Consider the following 25230-nt stretch of genomic DNA (forward strand, 5'->3'; position numbering starts at 1 on the left):
ATCAAAATATCAGTTTTACCCTCGCTGAACAGCTGTTGCTATCAGACATTTTACTATATGTTTGGCACTGCAGATACTGAATGTGTCATTTACTTTGTGTACAGCTTTTATAAATTGTGTACTAACTTTGATTTTTTCCTGCTTCCTAATTTTGCACCAAGGGTTTGCTGCAGAGCCCGAAACCTTGCTAAACATAGAAACAAAGGTGTGAGGTGCAAATCCATGAGGACAAGGGAATTGGCACTACGCGTGCGCACAGCCTACCCGCTCCCTTCCCCCCACTCTCTGCGCACGCGCAGTACGGTGCCAAGCGGCACCACGCCGACATTAACCCGAAGCCGCCATCACAGTCGAGACACCCGAGAGGGTTAAAGAGCATGTAAACGCCGCCTCTACAGAATTGATATTCACGGGAATCGATGCATTGTGATGTTACTGTTGCATTTCGAGGGAAGAATGCCGGAAAAAGATCGACGGGGACAAAGAAAAAAGTGGTTAAACGTCGACTGTTCGTCACGTGACCGGAGGTGGCCAATGGGCGGGCGCCTGCGGGGCGATCGCTGACGTAGCCGGAGCTTTTCTTTGTTAACATTTTGTGGAAAATGGAGGAAAAAGGGCGGTTAAAAATGAGCGGCCGTACTCGAGCACGACGCAGGGGACAGGAGAGGAGACGGCCGAGGCGAAGGCAGCGCGGCCGCGGGGCACAAGGTGAGGAACGAGTTTGATTTCGGGGTGAATTGTCGGCGAGGGGAGGCTGCCGTGTCATGTGACCGACGGCAGCCAATTAGCCGTCGAGCTGCCGAAGTAGTGGCCGTTAGTAAATGGAAGCTGGGACAAGATTTCGAACTAAATTTAAAATTAATCGCTGGCTAAACGGCCTCCAGCGCACGGCTTTAATGTATATCGGATGGAGCCCGGCCGTTCATCTCAGGAAAAAAATACACAAATATATAAAGATTTTAAAAATCTCCCTTCCCCTTTGGTAACTGTTAAGCTAATTTATATTGCCTATTTTAAAATATTGTGGACATTAAAATGAAAGAATTGGGACGTAATTACTCAGTGTCCTGGGGCTAAAAGCACGGCGGCGACTGCCCGCTGTTGGGGATGCGTAGCAAACGCAGTTCCTTCTGTTGCATCATATTTGTGGCCCTTGATTCACCCTTTCGGCTTCAGCTTGTGTTTTTTAAAATTCAGGCAGTGGGTGGAAAACGGGAACCGTTGCTGAGGTGGCAATTTGTGTGGGAAGGGGAGGGGGGCGGGTTGATTGCACCCGAGTCTCCGCGGGTTAGGCGGAGGACTGGTTATCCTCTTGCTATCCTTGTTTTTTGCTGTGTAATGCTGCCGAAGATGGCGGCCTCACCCAGCCGCCGGATCAACGGCAGCTTCCTCAGGCAACAGCGGAGTTAGTAGTACACCACCTCCTTTCTTCCTCGTTATAATCCCTACTCCCCTTACCACCCCCCAACGTGGCGGGGAAGTCTACTCTGGGGAGCTCAACTGCCACGATTGGATGCCTCCTCCCCCCCCCCCACACTCCCGTGTGCAGTCCCCGCTTGAGGAGTCATAACTGGGGTGTTACCCCTTTTTATTACACCCGTCTCTGTTTAACCTCCCTTCCCCTCTCTTGCCTAACCATCTGAATATTTTTCCGTTACCCCTCCCTGTTGTGTAATGGCTGACTTATCCTTTCTCCCCCTCGCCCCCGCCACCGGGCCGGCCGCGTGACTCGGTCGCGATTTCCAATCCCAGCCCGCTGCGCCCCGGGCTCCCTGCTCACATGACATTTACCGTCCAATGGCCGTGCGCGGCGTGTGATGGACGGGCGGACTGTCTGCCGTGCTCGGCCAATCGGCGGCGGTCGCCGGGAAGCGCTGGGTATAAAATGGCGTGCTCGAGCGCTGCGGCGCCATTTGCTTTTTGCTGAAACCGGAGCGGGAGAGACGTCGAGAGAGGCGAGTGGACGCGCAATCAGGCGGCATCTGATGGACACGGCCACTCATCCGGGGCTCGACAGGTACGGCAGAGCAGTGCAGATCCTCGGCCGTGTAATGGAAGGAGTATTGAAGAGAATTGGAAGGGCAAACAGGCAGAAAATGCCAGACGCGGAGAGAGTACCCAGGGAGCTGGAGCAGGCCCGGCAGCCGGGGCCGCCATTTTCTGCCATTCACAAACAGTATATACATACAGTACACATCCGGGCTGGGTTGCAGGGGAGTGCGCTCACTCAACCAGGGCCGATACCACAATCAATAAATTGTAGCAATCATTTCCATGACTATTTCGATTTATCTGAACAGCGTTCTGTCCAAAAGGATAATATTTCTCCGTTCTGCATGTATAGTTTTATCTTTTTTTATCACATTTCCAAAATGCTGCGGCTTTTGAGTTCTGAGGATATGTGTACAGTATATTTTATATAAACTATTCGTTTTATTCATTCGATCAACATTATTTTTCATATGCAATTCTCAGTATTTATTGCGTCCCAAAACTTATGAGCCACTGAAGTTCTGTCCGATGTTCGATAATGATTTTCAGTTTGAAAGCTACCATGAAAACGGGCAAAAATTCGGGACAGTTAAACTGTCTAGTTGAAAAAGAATTTGTCTGCTAGCCCTGCATGTAATTTGTTTAGCATTAATTTGACTCCGTAGTTCTATACATTTATTCTAGTACAACACATGGGTTCATGTTCACAAATTTCAGTCTGATGGGGTCAATGAATTGGAAATAATACGGTGGTATATAATTGTTAACTATTTGCACTGTACTGATATTTATTTGTCAAATTAAAAATTATCAAACTGTCATCTTATGCTTTGTTATTTTTTGATTTCTTTAACATTTCAGCACTAAAGAGTCATTTGCGTTGTTTGTAAATACAATTGTTCCTATAGTGCAGGTATAGAACAGACTTTAGCTCCGAAAATCAAATATGATTTTATTGAGGCAGCGAGGGAGGGGCTCCTGGACAAGTAGCCATGTGGAAAAGTGTCATTGTAGCATAGTGGGCGTGTGTTAGTACATCAAATGTCATTGCTAAGGAATACTGTCTCAAGTGTGGACTGTATGTCTTTTGCTGTGGATTTTTTTTTGTATGCCATTATTCTTATAACTAGTTAAACTGAGGTCTCACGTGGTGCCCTAATATCCTTTAATTTTATTTTTAATCCCCCCCCCAAAAAAAAAATTTTTCAGATGCTTATCACTTTCTCATTTCTGAAAACTGGACAGGGATTGGGAATTGATACAAACATATTTACATAAGGGTGTTTCAGGCTGCCTTGTATATTTTCCAAGCATTATTTACTCTGTGTTTGCAGTGTCAGTGAATGATATTGGCCTGCAATTATTACTTTATCCCAGGGTGTCCCTAAGGGATTTGATGATTCATGTTGTATTTGACTATGGAAATCAAAAGTTTTAGTTCTTTGCTGTATTTCATTGTTTACTTTTTGTGTTCATACCTTTCTGCTGTTAAATTTATATTCTTGCCTTCATGCATACTCACCAGTTGAGCTCCAGAAGTTTGTTCTTTTCTTGAAGAGAAATGGGATTGAGGGTTAGCTGTAGCATCTAGTGGGAAGTTTGAATTGTTGGGAGTGTTGTGTGGTCACAAACTGCACTAACATCTTGGTTTTGGTGAAAAATTCCTCCTTTGCTTAAGTGGTTGTTGGGTGAAGGTATGTATTGGGCTAAGTCAATTGAGGTTATTCACTAGCCACTAAGTTAAAGATGTTGCGCGTTGGCTGATGGTGACCTTTGGTGAGGATGCATGTTGGCTGTACTATTTCTTAGGCCTCGAGTGGGTTGTAATACGTTCCCTATTTTTCCAGAGAACATGATTGTTCCCAGTTAATACAAACTGGTTTGATATAATCCATGTACTGTATAAAAACTGTAAAGGTTGTTCAGATTGTTCCATTGTCTTGATAAACCTTTTTAAATCAAATCCCACAAGTCTGCAATTGAGTGAAATCTCTTATGTTACATGGTTTTAAGTGTTTCAGTGTACTCCTAATGGTATTTCTATATCTTAAAGCTATTTGGAGACTACTGCATCTGTTAGCTACAATAGCTTCTCTTAACTGCACACAGTTACTGTAACTTTTAACCTGGATGTGTTGCTCCTGATCTGATTCTCAAGTTCTGGTAGGGTTAGTTACCTGCTGATACTATTGGCTGTTAGTGACTGGATAATTTGGAAATGTTATGTGCTTTTACCACTTTACATCCCACTGCACTTGATACTATTGTACTATTTATGGTGTGACTATTGAATTGTTGATTGAAATTAGAAACAAGATTTAAATTTAAAAATGACCCTTTAAAAGTAGTGTAATAATGTAAACAAAAATCGGATAGATGTGCTTGCCAATGCGCTTTCAGGTCAATTTACAGCCATTATAAATATGTCCTTAATCTGCTTTTAAACCCATCCTTGTTTGTAGTTGAAGCATTAGCATTGACAATATATGTAGTCAGGAATTATTAGATTGTACAAGTTAATGTTTTTTTGACTAACTTGCTACATAAAACATTTTGTATTTCTGTGAGAATCTACTGAGAGGTGGTGAGAAATTGGTATGAGGTAATTCATGCTAGAGTACAGTTGTAAGCTTTTTTTGTGGAATTACATGGTGATCATGTGACACTAATATGGTTGGTTTGAAGTGTGGAGTTTCTGATTTTGTGATTTGGATCTTGAGCAGCATTTTATCTGCTTTGGCCAGTGTTTATTAACTTGAAGTTTCAGAAATGGATTCTGTTTCTGGGTGTAAATGACATTGAATGCTGCTACTTTTTTTAAGCACTTGAACTTCTGTATACCCTTTTTTGCTTTTTGTTTCTTATAGCAAAATTTCCCATGATGAACTTAGAATTATCAGGACTGAACAGTACTGACGACAAAGAAGACGATCTACAGCCAGGCCTTTAAGTAGTTGCCTCTATAGGGGATTCTCAGCAAACGAGCAACTGTTAGCCTGGTTTCCTAGTGGTTGGTATTTTTTATTTTATTTTATTATTTTTGTAAATTACACTATACAGTTAGTAAGGTTTGAGTGTTTACAGGATAATAGTGGATAACTGTGGTGATGGGAGGGCATGTCTGGGTACTCTTCACTATAATGGGTCTCAAATGTTCATGTGTCATTGTCCTGCAGAATACCAAAAAAACTACCATATAAACATAGCAAAAGGAATAGTCTGGAGACTTTAAGCCACCATCTGAACACAGTGCTCTGTGGATTAAATATACCATAGAACCCATGTGTTGTGTAGATGCAGTTTTGTAACATCGGGGTATTTGGTGTGGTGAGTGTTAAGTTTATTTTCTCTTTTTTTTAAATCAAAGGTTACAGGGGGACGCTGGTAATGGGATAACTGGGCTGTCTGGTGATCCAGCGTCTGGGAAGCGCATCCGCAAACCATCTATGCTTTATGAAGATTTTGAGAGTCCCACGATGGCCATGTCTACTTCCGTTCATTCTCAGAACAATTTTGTTGTTAGTCCTCCTCCACCAGAGGTTTCAAATCCTAAGAAACCCGGGCGAATGACCAACCAGGTCCAGTACATGCAAAAAGTGCTCATGAAAGCCCTTTGGAAGCATCAGTTTGCATGGCCATTCTATCAGCCAGTGGATGCAGTAAAACTCAGTCTCCCGGTGAGTGAGAAGTCCTTCTGTTGAAGCTGTGAACTGTGTGTACGGTGAATTCCTATACAGTGCATTAACAACTACAATATGTTGAATGGAATCATATTGAATGGATGGAGATGATGGATTAGTTGCCTCTAGGGAATGGAGAATTAAGTAGAGGCAAGTACCTCTCACTGGAACTTGAGACTGTGTTGGTTAAGTGTCAAGCCAGCAATTTGGTATCGTTTTTTTTAAAAAATGCTAAGGAAACGCAAGGTGCAGAGAGGAACACAACGAAGAGTAAAATACTATTTCATAAGTGTAGAAAGGGTCTTAGAAAATTTCCACCCTAGGAGATGGCCATTTGGCCCATTAGGTTTATGTCAGTTTGCATGATTCCCACCAATCCCATTACCCCCATTTATTTTCCTCTGATTGCCCTCTCATTTGATGTTCATATTAGTTGAAAAGGGGCTAAGCAGAATAATCCTGTCTTTGGGTCTGTAACCTTGCAGGTTATGACACCCAAGTACACTACATACAAACTACTTTTTAAATTACCTGACTTGCTGTCCTAACTCAAATGTTCATTTAATGTTTATCCTCTTTCCTGGAGGCCCACTGGTGTGGTGGTGGGGAGTACTGTGAAAGGAGAGTCGGTGATTTAGTAAAGGAAGCCTTCCAAACTAACTTTTGTTAGCCTGGTATTCTGCCCTCACTCTTGTATTGCAGAATAATAGCTTCCTGAATTGTGCTATATTTAAACCAGCTAAAATGCCAAAAAATAGACAACTCTTGTTGGCAATAATTAACAGGTAACTATTTCCAGCAAGCCACTGAAATAGCTATTTGAATCAGATTTATTATCATCTGCATGTCGTGAAATTTGGAGAATATAGTTGCTTTGAGGATTGTGCCCCTTAGCCAAACTTTTGCATATTTAACATAAAAGCTTTAAATTCCTTGCCATAGGGTCAGAAAACTACTGCTTCCAGGTAATGTGTCAGCTGACCCCCAAAGCTCATTATTCACCTGGTTGCTTTGTTAGTGATGTTTGTTCCTGGAGCATGATGGGTGTGTGATGCTGTCTTATGAAAATAGTTGCTGTCAACATAGTGGAAAGGAGCTGTATATTGTATTGCATTGCTGTAATTGGCTGAAGGCTTTGGATATATTGGGTTTGCTTTGAAAATGCATCAGTAATGCTGAGTCTATGCAGATTTGCTATTGGTAAGATTGTGATTGAACCCAAATCAAGTTCATTTCCTGGCTTGTTCCATTATTTATCTTGGGAAATGCTGTTATGCTCCTGCAATGATGAATTGTCAGTTACCATTTAATTGTGACTCGGGTTTCACTTGGCCAATTTTAATTTGCCTTACATGAGAGAATAAACAATACAGGCAAAGTTGTGTGTTATTTATCATATTCATATTAACAGGCAATTTGAAATAGTTGGAAAGGCTTTCTAGTGGCATATTTCAAGTAGCTTGCAGAAGAAATAAAATTTATATGAATATTGTAGACAAAAACACCAGTTTTAAGACTAGAGATGTGAAATTTATCAATGATTTTTGGCATATCACTATGACTGGGCCATGGGAAACAGTTCCCCACTCTTTGAATAAGCGTCATTCTGATGTCTACACCTTGAACAGTTCTTCATAATTCTGCACTCGGGTAATATATTGCATTGTTTGGGATTATGCCAAAATACATAGGCGATACTGCTGAACCAGTTTTTTGGAGTCAACATTTTGTGAAGCCTAGGTGGGGATTTTCATGATTTTTTTTCCTTAACTTTGGACCACTGCTGTAATTTTGTGATTTAAGCTAATTGATTAAGTCTGAAATAAAGAGCTGAACCCAGAGAAGCAAGATAAAACACCCCACTATGGAAACTGGGTAATTAGGTTAAATTAAATAAAGTAAATTTGGTAATCATGAATTTACTGTCTAAAATGACTTTTTTTTAGCTGTTTCCTCATTTGGGATGAGAAAATGTTAATGTTGGTATGAGTGTCTGCTCTATGGACTAATGGATAATATAAATAATGCTTGGAAAGCTTCACAAAAAGTTTAATTATTTTATTGCAGGATTACCACAAGATAATCAAACAGCCAATGGATATGGGTACTATCAAGAAACGTTTGGAAAATAATTATTACTGGAGTGCCAGTGAGTGCATGCAAGACTTCAACACAATGTTTACTAACTGTTACATTTACAACAAGGTAAATGCTTTCTCCAATTCACTGAAGCTTTCTATTAACAATGATTAATTGGAGATTTTAGAGTTTTAAATTTAGTTTGGTTACGTTTTGAATATGGTGTGATATTAATGAAGAGATTTCTGGGGAGGTGTAATTTTTGTTACCTGTTGTTCGCAGCCTACAGATGATATTGTGCTGATGGCTCAGACTCTGGAGAAACTTTTTCTACAGAAAGTGGCACAGATGCCCCAGGAGGAAGTGGAACTAACACCAGCTCCAAAGTCAAAACATTCTAAAGGCCGCAAGACAGGGGGTAAGGGCAATGCATTGGCATCAAACGGTGCCTTTTTTTTGTTACTTACATAAATTTGGGAACAGTGGCAGCTGAGAATCTTCAACTTGAAATGCTGTCTGTTCCGTCTTCCACAGAGCTGTGTGTTTCCAGCATTTTGGTTTTATTATCTTAAACTTAAATTAGCTTTCCCCTTAAACACCTGTTTCTTAAATGCATTCCTGATTTGTATAATTTTCCTTTATAATTAAACAATTAAAGTTAGTGTGCCATTCTGATAAATCTTTTGCACTTCCCTTCAAGGCCAATATGTCCATCTTAAAGTGTGGTGTCCAGAACTACTCGCAGTACTCCAGGTGTGGTGTAGCCAGGGATTTGCGTAGCTTCTACCCGCTTGTGTTCCAGTCCTGTAAGGCCAGCCTTCTATTGGCTTATTTGATTATTTTCTGGACCTGTAACATTTTAATCTGTACCTTGACCCCGAATCACAACTGAATCTAGCTTCTCACTCTTTAGACACTACAGATGTAGCCATTTCCAGTATGGATGACTTTGTATTTAGGCCAAATTTCATTTGTCATAGCTTTGTCAATTTGTATATTTGTGTTTTTGCTATTCAACACTTTCATCTATACTTCAAATGTCTCCTGATTAAAATTGGAACCTTCATATGTGGCCTGTTCCATCAAATTCTTCAGTGTTTGTCATTCTTTAACAACAATATTCTTATTTCTTGATGTCTGGAATCTTTGCTTGTAAAATTTGAAGCAGAATAATCGGTCAACATGTCTGTTGCAATGTCCATATTTTGATTTACATCATCCAGAGTTCTGTTCTCAAGGGATCGTTTTGATTGATAAAGCACTTTATGCTAGTTGTGCTCCTTGGAAGTTTTGTGTTTTCTTACTATTGAGTTTCTAATTGTCAGCATCTTCTACTCTTTAAATTTGTTTCTTAGTTATAAGTTGGGAGTCTCGAACTCTTGCTTCAAGTGTATAAACTGAGCATCATTGCATGTTCATGCATTGCCTAGCTAACAATGAAATTTTGCTTTCTTGGTATCACGTTGCTTCATACTATCAATCTATAAAACTTTAAATTGCCCCGGAACTAGGCTTTTGATACCTGCTGGCCTGAAATCTGCAGTTGGAGGCCTTCATGTTACACCTGCTACTAGGAGAGTTACCCGCATTAACCTTCTAACCATGTTTTCCCTGGAATACTTGTTCCTCAAATTACCTCTAGTAAGAGAACATAATCTAATTGGAGGCCACATCTACACAACTATTTCCTACCACCTTCCTCATTCACCGTTTCACTTTTTGATGTTTGTTCAGTCTTGATAGAATCTGTATCAGAACAAAGAGCCAAGGCCCCATCAGCCATCCATTACTAATGGCTGCTTTGTTATATTCTCCAAGTCTGTTAGTTTGGAACTGGTTATTTAGTTTACTGCATGTACTCTCTATAGTGTTTTCAACACTTGGGTCACACTTGTTCTGCTCTGTTTTGTTCGTAGGTTTTTCTCTTTATTACATAACTTTATCACTACATCCATTTTGTTTGTGGCTTGGTTAGTCCAGATTCCATCTTTTGGTCCTGTTCTTTAAGTTAACTCCTTGAACTTGATACCTCTTAGATATTTACATTTTACTGATCTTGAGAGGGATAGTGACTAGATCTTGCCTTCATTACCTTTTCAATTTAATCTGAAATTCCCTTCCCCTGGCACAATATAGGCATAATTCCTTACTGGTTTGTGTACATTGCTTGTGGATTGTAGTCATTTATTTATATAACCATATAACAATTACAGCACGGAAACAAGCCATCTTGGGCCTTCTAGTCCATGCTGAATGTTTACTCTCACCTAGTCCCACTGGCCCACACTCAGCCCATAACCCTCCATTCCTTTCCTGTCCATATACCCATCCAATTTTACTTTAAATGACGATACCGAACCTGCCTGTACCACTTCTACTGGAAGCTCGTTCCACACAGCAACCACTCTGAGTAAAGAAGTTCCCCCTCGTGTTACCCCTAAACTTTTGCCCCTTAACTCAACTGGTCTTCTTGTTTGAATCTCCCCTACTCTCAGTGGAAAAAGCCTATCCACGTCAACTCTTATCTATCCCCCTCATAATTTTAAATACCTCTGTCAAGTCCCCCCTCAACCTTCTACGCTATGTATGGGACATTGGAAAAAAAGTTGAATTTCCCCATGGGGATGAATAAAGTATCTATCTATCAAAGAATAAAGACCTAACTTTATTAACCTAACCCAGTATCTTGGGTGCTGAAACCCAGGTAACATTCTAGTAAATCTCGGTACTCTCTCTCTTTTGCTGACATCTTTCCTATGATTCGGTGACCAGAACTGTACATAATACTCCAAATTCGGCCTTACCAATGTCTTGTACAATTTTAGCATTACATCCCAACTCCTATACTCAATGCTCTGATTTATAAAGGCCAGCATACCAAAAGCTTTCTTCACCACTCTATCCATAAAAAATTCTACCTTCAGGGAACTATGCACCATTATTCCTAGATCAGTCTGTTCTACTGCATTCTTCAATGCCCTACCATTTGCCATGTATGTCCTATTTGGATTATTCTTACCAAAATGTAGCACCTCACACTTATCAGCATTAAGCTCCATCTGCCATTGTTCAGCGCACTCTTCTAATTGGCCTAAATCTCTCTGCAAGCTTTGAAAACCTACTTCATTATCCACAACACCCCCTACCTTGGTATCATCTGCACACTTAATAATACAATTTACCACCCCAACATCCAGATTATTAATGTATATGACAAACAACATTGGATCCAGTACAGATCCCTGAGGCACATTAGTTATACGGTGCATAGTAGGACCTTCTGGCCCTTCGAGCAGCACTGCCCCAGCAACCCCGTTTAACCCTAGCCTACTCACAAGACAATTTACAATAACCAGTTCGCCTACATGGTGTGAGGAAACCGGAGCATCTGGGGAAAACCCACACATTCCGTGGGGAGGATGTACAGGCTCCTTGCAGATGACACTGAATTGAACTCCAATGCCCCGAGCTGTAATAGCGTTGATCTAACTGCTATGCTGCCTTCTAGTGACATTTCCCCTTAAGGTGTACATTTCTGCACATGCTAGTCCTATGCTGCCACCACAGTCCTTAGTTCTGCCTGTAGGATGAAGTAAACTGTCAATTACTAAATCCATGAATATCAAATGCTCTAATTTTCATTGTTATTTTTGCCTTTTTTCAAGTTAACTAAACACCCACTGAATAACTATTTTAAATGCAGCTTTAAGTATGCATGAGCTGGTGCAGGAGTCAAAGGCAGAACCTTAGCATATCTCATCTGTGACCAGATTCTCATCTGTCATCTATTTAAGATTGTTTTAATTGATAATTTATGTTGACTACATGCCACATTAGGATTTGTAGTCCAGTAGTAGTTTTGGACAAAACACTAATTCTGCGTGGAGATGTGTGACTTTTTGATCTTATTTTTTGTTTTCTTTATGAATAAATAGACTTCACAATAAACATCCCGATATGTCAGATGCGATCATTAATAAGTTTTACTATCCTCTTATCCATACTGAAGATTTTCATTTAATCCATTATAGAATTGAATGAAAGTGGGAAGGGAATCGATGCTGTGCCATTTCATGATGAACACATGCGTGTCAACTGATCCTGGAGTTTTATCTTGTAACTGTCTCCTTGCTGACGTTTTGTCACCAAGTGATGTTGGTTACTTGAGGATTCTAGGAGCATGATCATGCCTTGAATTCTGAAAATGGATGTTGCCCATTTTAGTAACAGAGGTGGGGTTTGAATACATTTATTTTTTGTGGGGAGGGGGGAAGGATTGAAGTCCATTTAAAATATACCAAATAGTTGTGTTGCATTGAGTTTTTGAATATTAATTGGTGCTTTTCTACAGGTGTGCCTTCTGCTCCTGGAGGAGTGACTGTATCTCAAGTCCCTATGGTATCGTCAGCGTCTCAACCAACTGCCTACTCTCCTCCAACACCAGAAGTACCCACACCTGTGCTTGAAATGTCTCAGACTTCAGTTATATCTACACCCACTGTACACAAGTCCTCGCATTCACCACCTCAGTCTGCTTTAGCAGTACCACCACCTGCACAACCTGTCACAAAGGTAAGCAGGTCTCATAGTTGAGGGTGGAGGATTGGGTGGGGTGGTGTTGCTGGAGAGAAGAGAGTGTACTTTGAAAGCAAGTAGCTTTCAACATATATAATGTGATCTAATGTCTTGTTATGAGGAATGTTGGAAAATGAGCTTCCAGCAGTAATTCAGTGGTTATTTATAATTTGTTTTTGTAATAATAATTAAAATATTAGCAAAATGTTACGTTATTTTGTAGTTTCTTCTCGGTGACTATCATGGGGGCCCTTGAAACAACCTGTTTCCCAAAAGGAAAGTATTAGTTCTGCCTTTGAGTTTTGTCCTCTCTTGCTGAATAATTTTATTCCAGATAAGTTGTCCTAATTTGTGCTTTGTGGCAGATGGGTGTTTGGTCTTGTATATGATGCTTTTATTTACCTATTTCGGTTTTTGTTTTACATACTTTGCAAGTAATAGATTGACATGCCAGAGGAAGATGATCAACCCTTTAAGTGATGGCAGTGGTTACTTTGCTATAATTGTGTTCCTAACTGGGTGGAGGCTTTGGAACTTTTCATTTGGTCCATTAGGTCTGCTCTGTCATTCCAGCATGGCTGGTTCATTATCCCTCAATACCACACTTCTGCTGTCTTTTGCCTTCATTACCTTTAACGCTCTTACTAATTGAGAACCTGGACCTGTCAGCCTCCACTTTAAATATGATTGTGCAGATTCAGCATCCTCTGGCTAAAGAAATTCCTAATTTTTGTTCTAAAGGGATGTCGCTCTATTCTGATGCTGTGCCCTCTGGTCCTAGTATCCCCCACTATAGCAAATGTCCTCTCCCCATCCACTCTAGGCATTTTAAGTTTCATTGAGCTCTCCCCTCGTATTTCTAAACACCATTAAACGCTTTTCATGTGTTAATCCTTCATTCCTGTAATAATCCTTTTGGATCAGGGACTCAAAACTATTATACCTTCAGGTTGATCGTTGATGGACCATTTTTTTAAAAAAAATTGTAAATCCCTTACTTTAGTATTTGGAGGCTCTTGGGGAAATGCGTAGATGGTTCTTTATAGAATCTGTTCCATGGCTTTTTTAAGCTTGTGACTGCAAAGCGTAGGTGTACCTTATAGTTTTATTTTTAGTGGACTTGGTGGAGAAAAGTTTGCTACTTTATTCATTGTGGGCAATAATGCAATTACCATGAGTAATAGATTCTCTTCTTTACAGAAGAAAGGAGTGAAGAGGAAAGCAGATACAACAACTCCAACCACCTCAGTTGTCACTACAAGTGGCGAGTCATCTCCTTCGGTAACTGAAAGCAAAGCTGCAAAGATTCCAGTTAGGCGTGAGAGTGGCAGACCAATCAAACCACCAAAGAAAGACTTGCCAGATTCCCAGCAGCATCAGAGTTCAAAAAAAGGCAAACTGAGTGAACAGCTGAAGTACTGCAATGGCATCTTGAAGGAGCTTCTGTCAAAGAAACATGCAGCGTATGCTTGGCCCTTTTATAAACCTGTGGATGCCAAAGCTCTTGGGCTTCATGACTACCATGATATTATCAAGCATCCCATGGACCTGAGTACTATAAAAGTATGTTGCATCCAAGCAACACATTCTCAAATCATCATATTGTTTATACTTGGATACAGTGAAACCTGTACACTCAACTGGTTCCTATCTTCATGGTTCTGTTTCTCAGCAAAGTGCTTTTCTCACAAAATTAATTGTCTAGCTCCCACTGTAAGCAATTCTCTACCATTGAGGTAACAGTTTTTGTTTCTTTAAAACAAAAAGAAACTAGTAATTCTTCATGGGATGAACTTCAAGTTTAATCAACCTTTTTTTCCCTTTAGTCTCAAAGATGACTACTGATTGCAGGTTTCACTGTACCTTTATAACTGAATTTCTCGGCATACTGCTACATACTCTTGCTCGGAAATGGGTGTATGCACATTTGTTTGATCGTATGCAAATACGTGGAAACATTTCAAGTTCTTATTCAGATCCTTCTGTTCCTTTGGACATTGCAACTTTTCCAAGCTGAATGAACTGCTAACAGCTCAGAAAAGTCTGAGCTATGATTCGTAAATTCAAGTAGCAGTATTAGAAGATGCAGATAGCCTGAACATTGAAACTAGAATATTTCTGGTGTTAACTTTTTTCAAAAAAAAGGTACAGATAACATTGAACTTTTAGACAGGAATAATTAAAGTGTACTGTGAACAAAATTCAGCCACGTGCTAGATACGTAGAATTACCTGCTGTTCTTCATGGTGGAATCTTAGCACCGTGGCACGACACTGGTGTTCCTTGAAATTGAGATTCACCCTTGTTTCTTTTGACTTTTACAGAAGGCATGACATCCTAGTTTTGGGCCTTCTCTATACTTCCAAACATAACTAAGAGTTGTGTAATTCTTTTTAGTGCCGTTTTCCCTGTTTGGTAACTTCTAATTGCTGAAATTCGAGAGTATTTGTGGAAATAGTGTGTATTTGGTACTTTAAATTATAACAGTTATATTATTTGGTTAATTGGAATTTTACTTCTAAAAACTGTAAGATTGTGGCTTTCTGTGTAGAATGATCTAAAGTTGCCCATCATGTCTAATTGTCTATAAAATGGCTGAGTGCCTGATAAATTACTTTTGATACATATTTTAATGATGAATATAATTATTGCAGTTAAGTTGCAAAATAGTGCTTACAAGTAAACATTCATTATAAATGTAGTTGTTGGCCTCGCAACACTCAAAATGCTGGCCGAACTCAGCAGGCCAGGCAGCACCTAAAAGAGTACAATCGACGTTTCAGGCTGACGTACATAATGGAAGGAATAAGTTCAATGTAAAATTTATCCTGTCATAGAACCTACTTAAAGTTAAGAGTGCTAATAAAATGTTTAGATTTGAATGAAAAGATGAGTAATCCAATCAGTTTCTACTTTAATGTGCTGTTGGCAGATAAAGCTGCACTCTATTCCTGTGGTGCAGCTTGTTAAATATCTTTTGTCTTTCCTCTTAGAGGAAAATGGATGAGCGTGAATACCAGGATGCACAGGAATTTGCAGCTGATGTGAGATTAATGTTCTCGAATTGTTACAAGTATAATCCGCCTGATCATGATGTGGTTGCCATGGCCAGGAAGTTGCAGGTACTTTGATCTTTGGTGTAAGAGGAATGTATGTTTTAATAAGCTGATTTTGTTTTTCTTTGTTACTGTCTGCTTTTTATTTTGAATAGTGGCCTGTCTTAGAGCATTAAATGACACTAATTAGAGGCAAAATGTTCTAGATCTTGGAATACAGAGATGAAAATGGCTGGAAATGTGCAGATGGCCAGTTACAAACAAGTTTTTTTTTGTTTGTGGCTTGGGTGCCACAGTTGTGTAGCTGTTAATGCAATGCTTTTAGAGCTTGGGGTGTTGAGTTCAGTTCGTAAGGAGCTCCTGTATTCTCACAGTGACCATGTAAGTTTCCTCAGGGTGCTTTAGATTCCGCCTACTGTCCAAAGATGTTGGTTAATTGGCCATTGTAAATTGTCCTGTGATTAGGCTAGTGTTAATGTGGGTTGCTGGGTGGTCTGGCTCATTGGGCTTAAAGAGTCTGTTCTGTGCTGTATCTTTAAATAGGTTCATCTTTTTGAATAGTTTAGCCCAACACTTGCAGGTTTAGATTCAGCTGGTAAATTTTAAATATCTATACCAATGAGGCAGTAGCGTTGATTTGATGTATTCTGCTATGTGTTTTGTTGATAATTTTGCAGCCAAACTGGGCTTTCTCACCACCCCTTTGTTATTTGGTTCTGATTTGAAGTCTTGGCAATGTTCAGCTATACTTTGTGATCTTGACATTTCTACCTATGCGTTTGTATTTGCTTGCCAAACCAACATAAGTACTTTTTTGGTTTACCAGCCAGCTTGATGGGATTTCAGTTATCAGCATTTATTTTTGCTGTATTTACCTGCCTTTAATGATCTTCAAATTTTCCTTGTTACCAAAGTATACTTCCTTTGCCCTCCTTTTATCCTTTTACTCTTGTTGTTAGGCTTATTCTCTACAGATTTTTGTTTTAAACGTTGTAGGCACCTTGTATGTTCTTGACATTTGAAGCTATCATTTCTTTACTGAATTGCATCATTGTGTGCACCAGTCACTTGGCTAAAGAAGTTCCATTTATTCTCATTTCAGGATGTCTTTGAATTCCGCTTTGCCAAGATGCCAGATGAGCCTATGGACTTCACACCTCCACCTGCACCAACTACTCTCCCTCCTGTTGTGTCAAAATCATCATCTGATTCTTCCAGTAACAGTAGTAGTGGGAGCTCGTCAGACACTGAGAGCTCTGATGATTCTGAAGAAGAACGAGCTAACCGTTTGGCAGAACTACAGGAGCAGGTACAGACTAATACTATTGACTTGTTGGGACTTGTTTCACCGATGCAACTAGATGTGACAAATATAACTAATGCCTTTGAAAAGACGTTTATTGAAACATACAGTGAAGTGCATTGTTTTGCATCAATGACAAACTGTCCGAGGATTTGTTGGGAGCAGCCCGCAGGTGTCTCTGTTTCCAGCACCAGTGTAGCATGCCCACAACTTACTTACATGTGCACCTTTGGAATGAGAGAGGAAACTGGAGTACTTGGAGAAAATCCATGAATATGGGAAGAAAGTACAAATTTTTTTTACTGTGTTTGGAATTGAACCTCAATCTCTGGTGCAGTAAAATGTTACATTAACCACTACACTACTGTGCTGCCTCATATTCCAAATCTCTACATGCATATGTGGTTAGGTTCATGTGCCTCACTACTTTTAAGAATGAGGGTAGTTGGTCTTTTAGCTATAAGACTGACTTGCCATTTCAAGCAGAAACAGGAAAAAGTCTAGTTTCCTTAATGTTGCTCCACACTTTCATTTTAAGGGCTAATTTGAGAAATTTATTCTTCTGCAAGTATTTTTCAATTTAGCACTTTTGTCTTGGGCCAATAGGAAATAAATTTAGGTTGCATTCTTAAAGCAACTTCTTCCAGAAGAAAGGTAGAGCTATATTTTAGGATGGACTGTAATGAAATGATCTTTCCTTTTGTAGCTAAGAGCTGTTCATGAGCAGTTAGCAGCACTGTCACAGGCTCCTATGTCCAAACCAAAGAAAAAGCGGGACAAGAAAGAAAAGAGGGATAAAAAGAAGAAGAAAGAGAAGCACAAGATGAAAGATGAAGAGGATAAACTGCTTAAGCCATCCAAATCAAAAGCAGCACCGAAAAAACAGTCAAAAAAGGCATCTGGAGGCAGCAGTTCGGGTGGTAACAATAAGTGAGTGTTACTTGACTGGCATTAACATTAGACTGAATTGTGTTGAAATTTCAGTGTTACTTTTTTTAGATCTAGTTTTTAAAAAATCTACAAATAGGTTAAAAATTAACATTGGATTACTTTATATACAGAGGTATCATGAAGCATATACTTTTGTGCACCATATTAAGTGGTTGCTTGTTCTGGGAACTTAATGGGGTGATAACAGTATTTGGTGACTGGACTTGCTCCCCTTTAATATTGCTGTTCTATATTTTGAACTGCCATTCCTTTGTCAATGACTGGTGCAATTCAGGAATCGGGTACTTTGTTACTTGCTAGAGAAGATTTTATTTAATGTTGCATTTTTGGGCTTGTTTATAGGCAGTCTAAGAAGGCAAAGCAACCTCCTCCACCGCCGCCACCACCACCTCCTGGTTATGATTCCGAAGAGGAAGATAACTGCAGACCCATGACATATGATGAAAAACGGCAGTTAAGTTTGGACATTAATAAACTGCCAGGTGACAAGCTTGGTCGTGTGGTACACATCATCCAGTCAAGGGAACCGTCACTTCGAGACTCTAATCCTGATGAGATCGAGATAGACTTTGAAACTCTTAAACCATCCACTCTTCGGGAGCTTGAACGTTATGTAATGTCCTGTTTACGGAAGAAACCTCGAAAACCTTACTGTAAGTTTGAAGTGTGCTACAGTTTGAGTGTTTCTGATATTGAGACCAGTTTTCAGCCTCTCCTTACTATTCTGGTAAATTGCATTTGCTGGTCACATCAACAGCAGTTGGGCAATTTGGGCAATGCATATTTTCCCATGTTAAAGGAAGGTTCTCCATTGCTATAAAAAGCTCGATTCAAAAGTTATAGGAAGGTGGAATGTCTGTGCATCTGTCAGGAAATGAAAGGTGATTTTAAAAATAATGCAACATTATTCTGTATCTGCAAGTAATTTATGAATATGTATTGACAAACTTTATGTTGCCGATGCTGCTGTAATTTGGGGACTGCCTGCTGTGGCCTTCTAGCATTAGCGTTTAAAATTAAATTGAGGGTGTCAAAAAGGAGATTCCGAGGGATTGGCTGGTCTAGGGTATAAAAATGTTTTCATGTCAGTTGGAAAGTTTACATATTGTTCTGTAGTGCTGTACATTCAAGGGAACTGTAGCTTAAATGACTTGAGAGAATGGTATAGAAGAAAAAAGGTCAGAGACTGGCTCCTGACTTTCCAATGTCATTTGTACGTGTAGTACTTCAAAATTGTGATTTACTTATGTGGATGAGTGTGTTTTCAACAGTATTGTTTCAATGCCACTTGGGACAAAGTAACCCACTTAATATAATTAACCACCTCCCCGCTGCATAAACAATCTCTTCAGTATGGGGCTACATTGTGCGCCATCTACAACAGTGGCCTTTCTAGGGCATTATTGCCGAGCACTTGCCAGACCAGTGACCCTCAAGAGACCATCATGTATTCCAGCTGTCTGCATGGCATGTAAGCCAGTACGCAAACTAGGACCGTATGATAATGGAGAGCAAGGTGTTGTGCATGCAGCTGATAATCCAGAGAACCAATACAGTTTGGCATCAACAGCATTGCCGAAATTGCTAGTCAGTGTTAAACTCAGTATAGGACTGCCTTACGAGACTCCCAACTCCTGATTTCTCTCTCCCACCCTTTTCAGGGTTTACTCCTGAAGTATTTTCCATGAATTGGTATAGCTGCTTTTAAGATTGGAGTTTTCTTTCTAGATGAGCTGCCAAACATGGCTGATGAGCTTTAATCTGTCCAAAGCAACTGGTTGTAAGATGCCAGTTACCTGCCTTTAGCCCTCCTGTCAGTAGAAACCGTTCCACCAGACTTGGTAGCTAAGCCTCACTTGGAAGGCTAGAAGATGGACTTGGTTGTCAGAGACTATTTGAGATGCACACCATTGGGAGCATTTAATAGGTAGTGGGAGCTTATCCCCTCTAGCTCCCCTGGCCATAATAACCTTAAAGGAATCTGGGCATCTCTACTCCCTGGGATAAAGATGCCAGGCTTGTGAGAATAAAAATGCTATTGCCTGTAATACTACCCTCTTCCTTGGTTGTATGTTTCTCGCTTAGACTTTACCCACGTTGTTGCATTGAAAGTGAAACTTACTACCCGATAGTAGCGTAGGACAGGAATGTATCAAGAACTCAGTTTTTCAGCACCATTTAAGTGTGGATTAGGATGAAAAATGTTTCCCTTCTGAAAGGTGTTCCTGTACTTAGAATTAATCAAGTCTTTTACCCCGATTGTTGATTTCAACAATTGCATTTGATATTCCAGCCAAAAAGCAAGCAGGAAAGACCAAGGAGGAGCTGGCCATGGAGAAGAAGAAAGAGTTAGAAAAGCGCCTACAGGATGTGAGTGGCCAGCTGAATCCAAGTAAAAAACCTCCTAAGAAAGGTATGTCTGATAATCAAATTCATCTGATGTTTCTTCTGAGTCCCTGTTTTTATTAGGTAATCTACAGTAATGTAAACTTGATTCAAAATATGCATTTGGCTTTTAATTAGATGTGGATTATGAGCAGGCTGCAGTTTGTGTACAGATTTGTTTGGATTTATTGATAATAGGCTGAGCACAATGATAAATTATTTCAAGTAGTTCACACTCTGCAAGTCTTAAACAATGTTGACAGCTCAAAGGTTGAGTGTTAGAATGCTATTGGGTGACATTTGAGTATGTCATAACCACATTGAATTCAGCACACTTGAGTTGTATGACGAGATTGACCACCCATATAAATCCTACATCGATCCCATTTTTATTTCTTACATTAATTCTCTTCAGATTCTTGAGGTGAGAAACTGTATATTTTAGAGTTGGTATAATATGCCCATTGGCCACATAGTTCATTGTGATAATTGATTCTTTATATTGAATATTTGGTGAGAGGAGTTTTAAATGAGATTTCTTTTTGTAGCAACTGAGAAGCCGGATCCAGTTCAGCCAGCGGGTCCTTCACGGCTCAGTGCCAGCAGCAGCAGTTCATCGGGATCTGACACCAGTAGCACTTCCAGCGGATCAAGTTCATCAGACACTAGTGATTCTGACTCTGGTTAGAGTTGGCGGATGCTCTGGCATGTTTCTTTTTGAGGAAATTAGTTTTGGGTTGGTTCGAACTAATCTGCGGGGTCAGAAGAAGTATGAACCAGACTTGGGAGGTATCCTGTCCCCATGTGCCCATCGTTACTGACTGCAGTGTACATGGTTTGATGTGATTATTTTTTTTACAAAAAAGGAAAGGATTAAAAAAAAAATACACATGTGATGCATCACGAGGACAGACCTGATAGAGAATTATCCACTCCGTAACACATGAACTAGATCTCATAACTCATCTGTCTCCAAAATGTGTGCTGTATTTGGGGCCAAGTGGGGACTGGAGTTGGGGTGTGGGAGGGTGCTATGGGGTTCTTAAGCCTGTTGCTTGGTTCCTCTTCCATCTTCAGTTGAGGCATCTCGGCCAGGTCAAAGGAGACTGCAGCCTCTGAACAGAGTCCTCTTGTGCAAAATCGTAGAGAATTCAGTATGCGGGGCAAGCAGTTTTGAACCCACCTGTAGAGTTGCTGTAAGCAGTTTTGTTTTGGAAGGTGTTTTTCCATTTTGAAAACATTTTAAGCTGTTGGTCTCTGAACTGTCAATCTGAAACCCATGTAATGCAGCAATCGTCAAAGGAAGTATTTTGAATTTTTTTGAGATTTTAGTTCTTTGCATCTTTTAATATGGCTGGAAGATGAAGTTCCATCTTGGCTGTGAATGGTCACAATAACAATGAGTTTCTGGTTTGGTTGAGAAGCATGTGGGAGGGAGGGAACAGTAATCAACTGAACATGAGCAGAAGGGCTTGTGCTCTGCCCATTTTTATTCTTTCCACATCCAGTACTTGAATGCAAAGCAGTAATGCTATACCAAGGTGGTGTTGGTCCGTGCACAGTGTGTAAGCAATTGCTTTGTGCCTATCTTATTTCTCCTCTTTTGGTTTGGAGTAGGCTGATTGGATAGTCTTGCTGGTTATCCTCCTACGTGGTGCCGTCATGGTGCACGCACAACCTAGTTTGGAGGGGTGATCTTGTTTTTAATGTGTACAGTTTAGTTGTAGTCTTCATTTCTGCAAAGGTTACATGAAAAGCTGACAGCTAAATTTAATCTTTTTTCATCCAGTTATGTGGTGTTTTATTTATTTTGTTACAAAATAATTATGTTTTATATTGTAAAGACTGAACCAATGTGCCTGTTGATGCAGGTACAAGAGTGTAGAGTGAGATTTTAACAAGTATTGTATATATAAAGATGCACAATTGAGAAGCATGTTTCTTAATGTAAAGGTGATTTTTATTTTTTATCTTAATCTGTAAAGTTTTTTTTCTACAGTCCGTTCTTGTTTTTTTTTGTTATTTGTAGAATTGGACCTCATGTAGCAGTTAACAACTTGTATGTGACAATGTATTTGTTAAACCTTGAGTTCTCAATGCTGTACAGTAAAAATGTTCTGTAAAAATGTTCTTTAAAACTGTGTCAGTTTATTAAATTGATTTGTTGGTTTAGATGCTTTTCATTCGACAAGTTAAGATGGGCACTTTCCATGGAATCGGGTGAGATTAAGAGTAGCAAAGAAGATATTGTGTACACCTGAGGGAAATGGATCTAATTTGCTTTTATTTTTCAAAACATTAATTTCCAAAGTCATGAATTTAAGCATTGATAGTTAATTAAACCAATTGTTAGTTTATTTTCAAACAACATATGCAAAATGTGAAAAGAATACTCTCAGCAGAATCTAACCCCAAATTGAAATGAAGAACCAAAAGGTAATATGTGGCATGTTATCTGAGCCATGTGCATGGCGCAGGTTAAGTAAGACCAGAGAGCTAATTATGTGTTTCAAAGATTGTTGTAGGAAAAGTGAGCTTGAATTATTGGGGCAGTGTTGGGGAAGAAAGATGTTCCAATAGGACAGGTTCCACCTCAATCATACTATCCACTCCGCTCATAATTTTGTATAACTATGAAACCCTCCTCAATGCTCCAGAAAATGAAGTCCTAGCTAGTCAGACTTTTCCTTTTTTCTATACTGTCAACCTTACTTTCCAGTAGGTAGGTAACTGAAACTGCAGACAATACTCCAAATTAGGCCTCAGCACTGTCTTGTACAACTTCAACATAACATACAATGTGCCAAAAGCTTTCTTTATGATCCTATCTATGTGCAACGCCACTTAGAACTGATTTTGGACCTTTTTTACCAGATCTTTGTGATATCACACTCAGTTCCCTACTAGCCACTGTGTAGGACCTACCCTGATTGGTCCCTATTGAAGTGGAACACCTTGTGTGCAACAAATTTTATCTGTTATTTTCCTGCTTATTTCTCCATGATAACCTTCCTTGCTGCCCACTACACCCCCAATCTTGGTTTCATCTGCAACTGTGCTGTTCCATCTAGCCATGTTATCATCCAGATTGTTGAGATAGATGACAATGGACCCAATTCAGATCCCTTCAGCACTCAACTAGTCACAGGCCTCCAGTCAGAGAGGCATCCATCTTTGACCACTCTGGCTTCTCCCACAAAGCCAATGCCTAATCCAATTTACTACCTCATCTTGAGCACTAAGCAACTGAACCTACTTGTCCAACTTCCCATGTGGGACCTGGTCAAATGCTTTACTAAAAGTCCATGTAGATAACCTCCACTGCATTGCCTTCAGTAACTTCCCCGGTAACTTGAAAAGCTATAACTCTGGTTGGACATAACTTGCCATGGTTAATCAGTCCATGTCTATCCAAATACTTAATTTCTTCAGAGTTATCTTGCATTTCTTATGCTCCATTAGTGCCCAATTCATTCCTGTTAGGCACCGTTCTTTCTTAACCAGGGATTCAGTACCCTTTGGAAAATTGAGGTTTTCTGCACCTGTTTCTTTTCTTTCTCCACCCCCCCCCCCCAAAAAACCATCTTTCCAACTCTGACTCATCTTTATTTTCCTCCAGTCTTGAAGGGTTTTGGCCTGAAATGTCAACGGTAACTCCTTCCCATTTATGCTGCCTGGCTTGCTGAGTTCCTCCGCTGTATTGTGTGTCTTGCTTGGATTTTCAGTATCTGCAGATTTTCTCTTTTTGATCCCTACACCTGCAATCTTTTAACTTTTTTTTGACAGGCACATACAAGCTTTGTACACAAAATTTTTACTTTTGAAGGCCTCACAGTTAATAGAGAGCACTTCCATCTCCCTGGAAAACAGCCTGTCCCAATCCACACTTGACAGATCCTTTCTCATGCAATAAAAGTTGCCCTTAAATTTAGAGTCTCAACCTGTGGATCAGACCCATCTTCCTGCTTATTTATTTTGAAGTTAATGGCATTGTGATCACTAGATGCAAAATACTCACCTACACAAACTTATGTCACTGTCTCATTCCCTAATGGCATATCAACTCATCAATATTCTTCAAAGTGGCCATATAGATTGTTCTTAGATTCAAGAATTCCCTCCTTATTTTGGCATCAAAATCCATACTATGTTAAGCATTGGCTGATTTGGTAGGTAGTGAATGGAAATAAAAGGATTCTTTTCTGGTTGGCTGCCAGTGACTAGAGATGTTCTGCAGTGGTCCGTGTTTGGATCACTACTTTTTGTGTTGTGATTTAGATGATGGAATAGATGGTTTTGTTGCCAAATTTGCAGATGATACAAAGGTTGGTGGAGGGGCAGCAAGTGTTGAGGAAATGGATAGGATGCAGAAGGACTTAGATTAGGAAATGGGGCAAGAAACTGGCAAATGAAATAGTGTTGGAAAATGCAGCTTTCCCACTTTGGTAATAAAAATAAATAACTTTTTTAAAAACTAGCAGAAAATCCAGGAATCTGACATGCAGAAGGACTTGGTTGTCCTTGGGCAGAACACCCTGAAGGTTACACAGAAACACAAAATGTACAGCACAATACAGGCCCTTTGGCCCATAATGCTATGCCAAATTTGTTATAAAGAAATGGCTGGGAACTGGGGTTGAGATAGAAAAAAGGATCAGCCATGATTGAATGACGGAGCACACTCAATGGGCCAGATGGCCTAATTCTGCTCCTATGTCTTATGGTCTTGCACTCTTGTTTGGGGACTTCTATGTACTGTTTAAGGAAAAATTACTGAACACATTTGACAAGCTATCCCATCTGTTCTTTTGAAGTATGGGAGTCCCGTCACCATATGGAAAGTTAAAATCACCTACAACAACAACCTTATAATGTTTTTTTGCAACAGTCTGATCTTCACAAATTTTTTCTCCCAGAGCTGTTGGGTGGTCTGTAATATAGTCTGGTTCATGTGGTCACACCTTTCTTGATTCTCAGTTCCACCTATAATGCTTCACTAGATAAGTTCTCCAGTCTGTTTTAACTGAGCACTGCTGTGACATTTTTCTCTGACTAGTAATGTCACCCCTCCTGCTCTTGTCATGTCTAAAACAATTGAAGCTTGTTTGTCAGTCCTGCTCTTCATGCAACCAAGTCTCACGTTATAAATCCAGGTGTTGATCTATGTCCTGAGCTCATCAGCCTTTCCTACGATACTACTAGCACTGAA

At 39.9% G+C, this 25230-nt stretch overlaps 1 protein-coding gene and 1 non-coding gene across 7 annotated transcripts; both read left to right on the top strand.

Moving 5' to 3' along the window:
* Positions 1–306: 306 nt before the first annotated feature.
* LOC140716879 (bromodomain-containing protein 2-like) lies at positions 307–22149 on the top strand. Of its 6 annotated transcripts, none has more exons than XM_073029923.1 (13): positions 307–708; positions 4860–5002; positions 5360–5669; positions 7740–7877; positions 8034–8169; positions 12103–12323; positions 13527–13889; positions 15320–15448; positions 16485–16691; positions 17392–17615; positions 17979–18289; positions 19930–20049; positions 20570–22149. In XM_073029923.1, the coding sequence occupies exons 3-13, from the start codon at positions 5439–5441 to the stop codon at positions 20707–20709; spliced, it is 2220 nt and encodes a 739-aa protein (XP_072886024.1). In that variant the 5' UTR covers positions 307–708; positions 4860–5002; positions 5360–5438; the 3' UTR covers positions 20710–22149. The 6 variants fall into 6 exon arrangements, with proteins under 6 accessions (XP_072886024.1, XP_072886015.1, XP_072886033.1 ...); XM_073029917.1 differs by lacking the exon at positions 307–708 and adding an exon at positions 1923–2017; XM_073029914.1 differs by lacking the exon at positions 4860–5002.
* On the top strand, positions 11819–11958 carry LOC140722492 (small nucleolar RNA SNORD10). Its single transcript, XR_012097635.1, has one exon. It is a non-coding gene; the product is annotated as a small nucleolar RNA SNORD10 (small nucleolar RNA).
* Positions 22150–25230: the final 3081 nt, after the last annotated feature.

The sequence above is a fragment of the Hemitrygon akajei genome, chromosome 2 (genome assembly GCF_048418815.1).
Source record: "Hemitrygon akajei chromosome 2, sHemAka1.3, whole genome shotgun sequence".
Classification (NCBI taxonomy): Eukaryota; Metazoa; Chordata; class Chondrichthyes; order Myliobatiformes; family Dasyatidae; genus Hemitrygon; species Hemitrygon akajei.

Bases quoted from the DNA above. Each gene is read 5' to 3' on its own strand.
- LOC140716879 (XM_073029894.1), top strand. From the start codon at position 1,818: ATGGACGGGCGGACTGTCTGCCGTGCTCGGCCAATCGGCGGCGGTCGC. The intron at 7,878-8,033 runs GTAAATGCTTTC...TGTTGTTCGCAG, and splicing joins ACTGTTACATTTACAACAAG to CCTACAGATGATATTGTGCT. The intron at 15,449-16,484 runs GTACTTTGATCT...TTCTCATTTCAG, and splicing joins CCATGGCCAGGAAGTTGCAG to GATGTCTTTGAATTCCGCTT.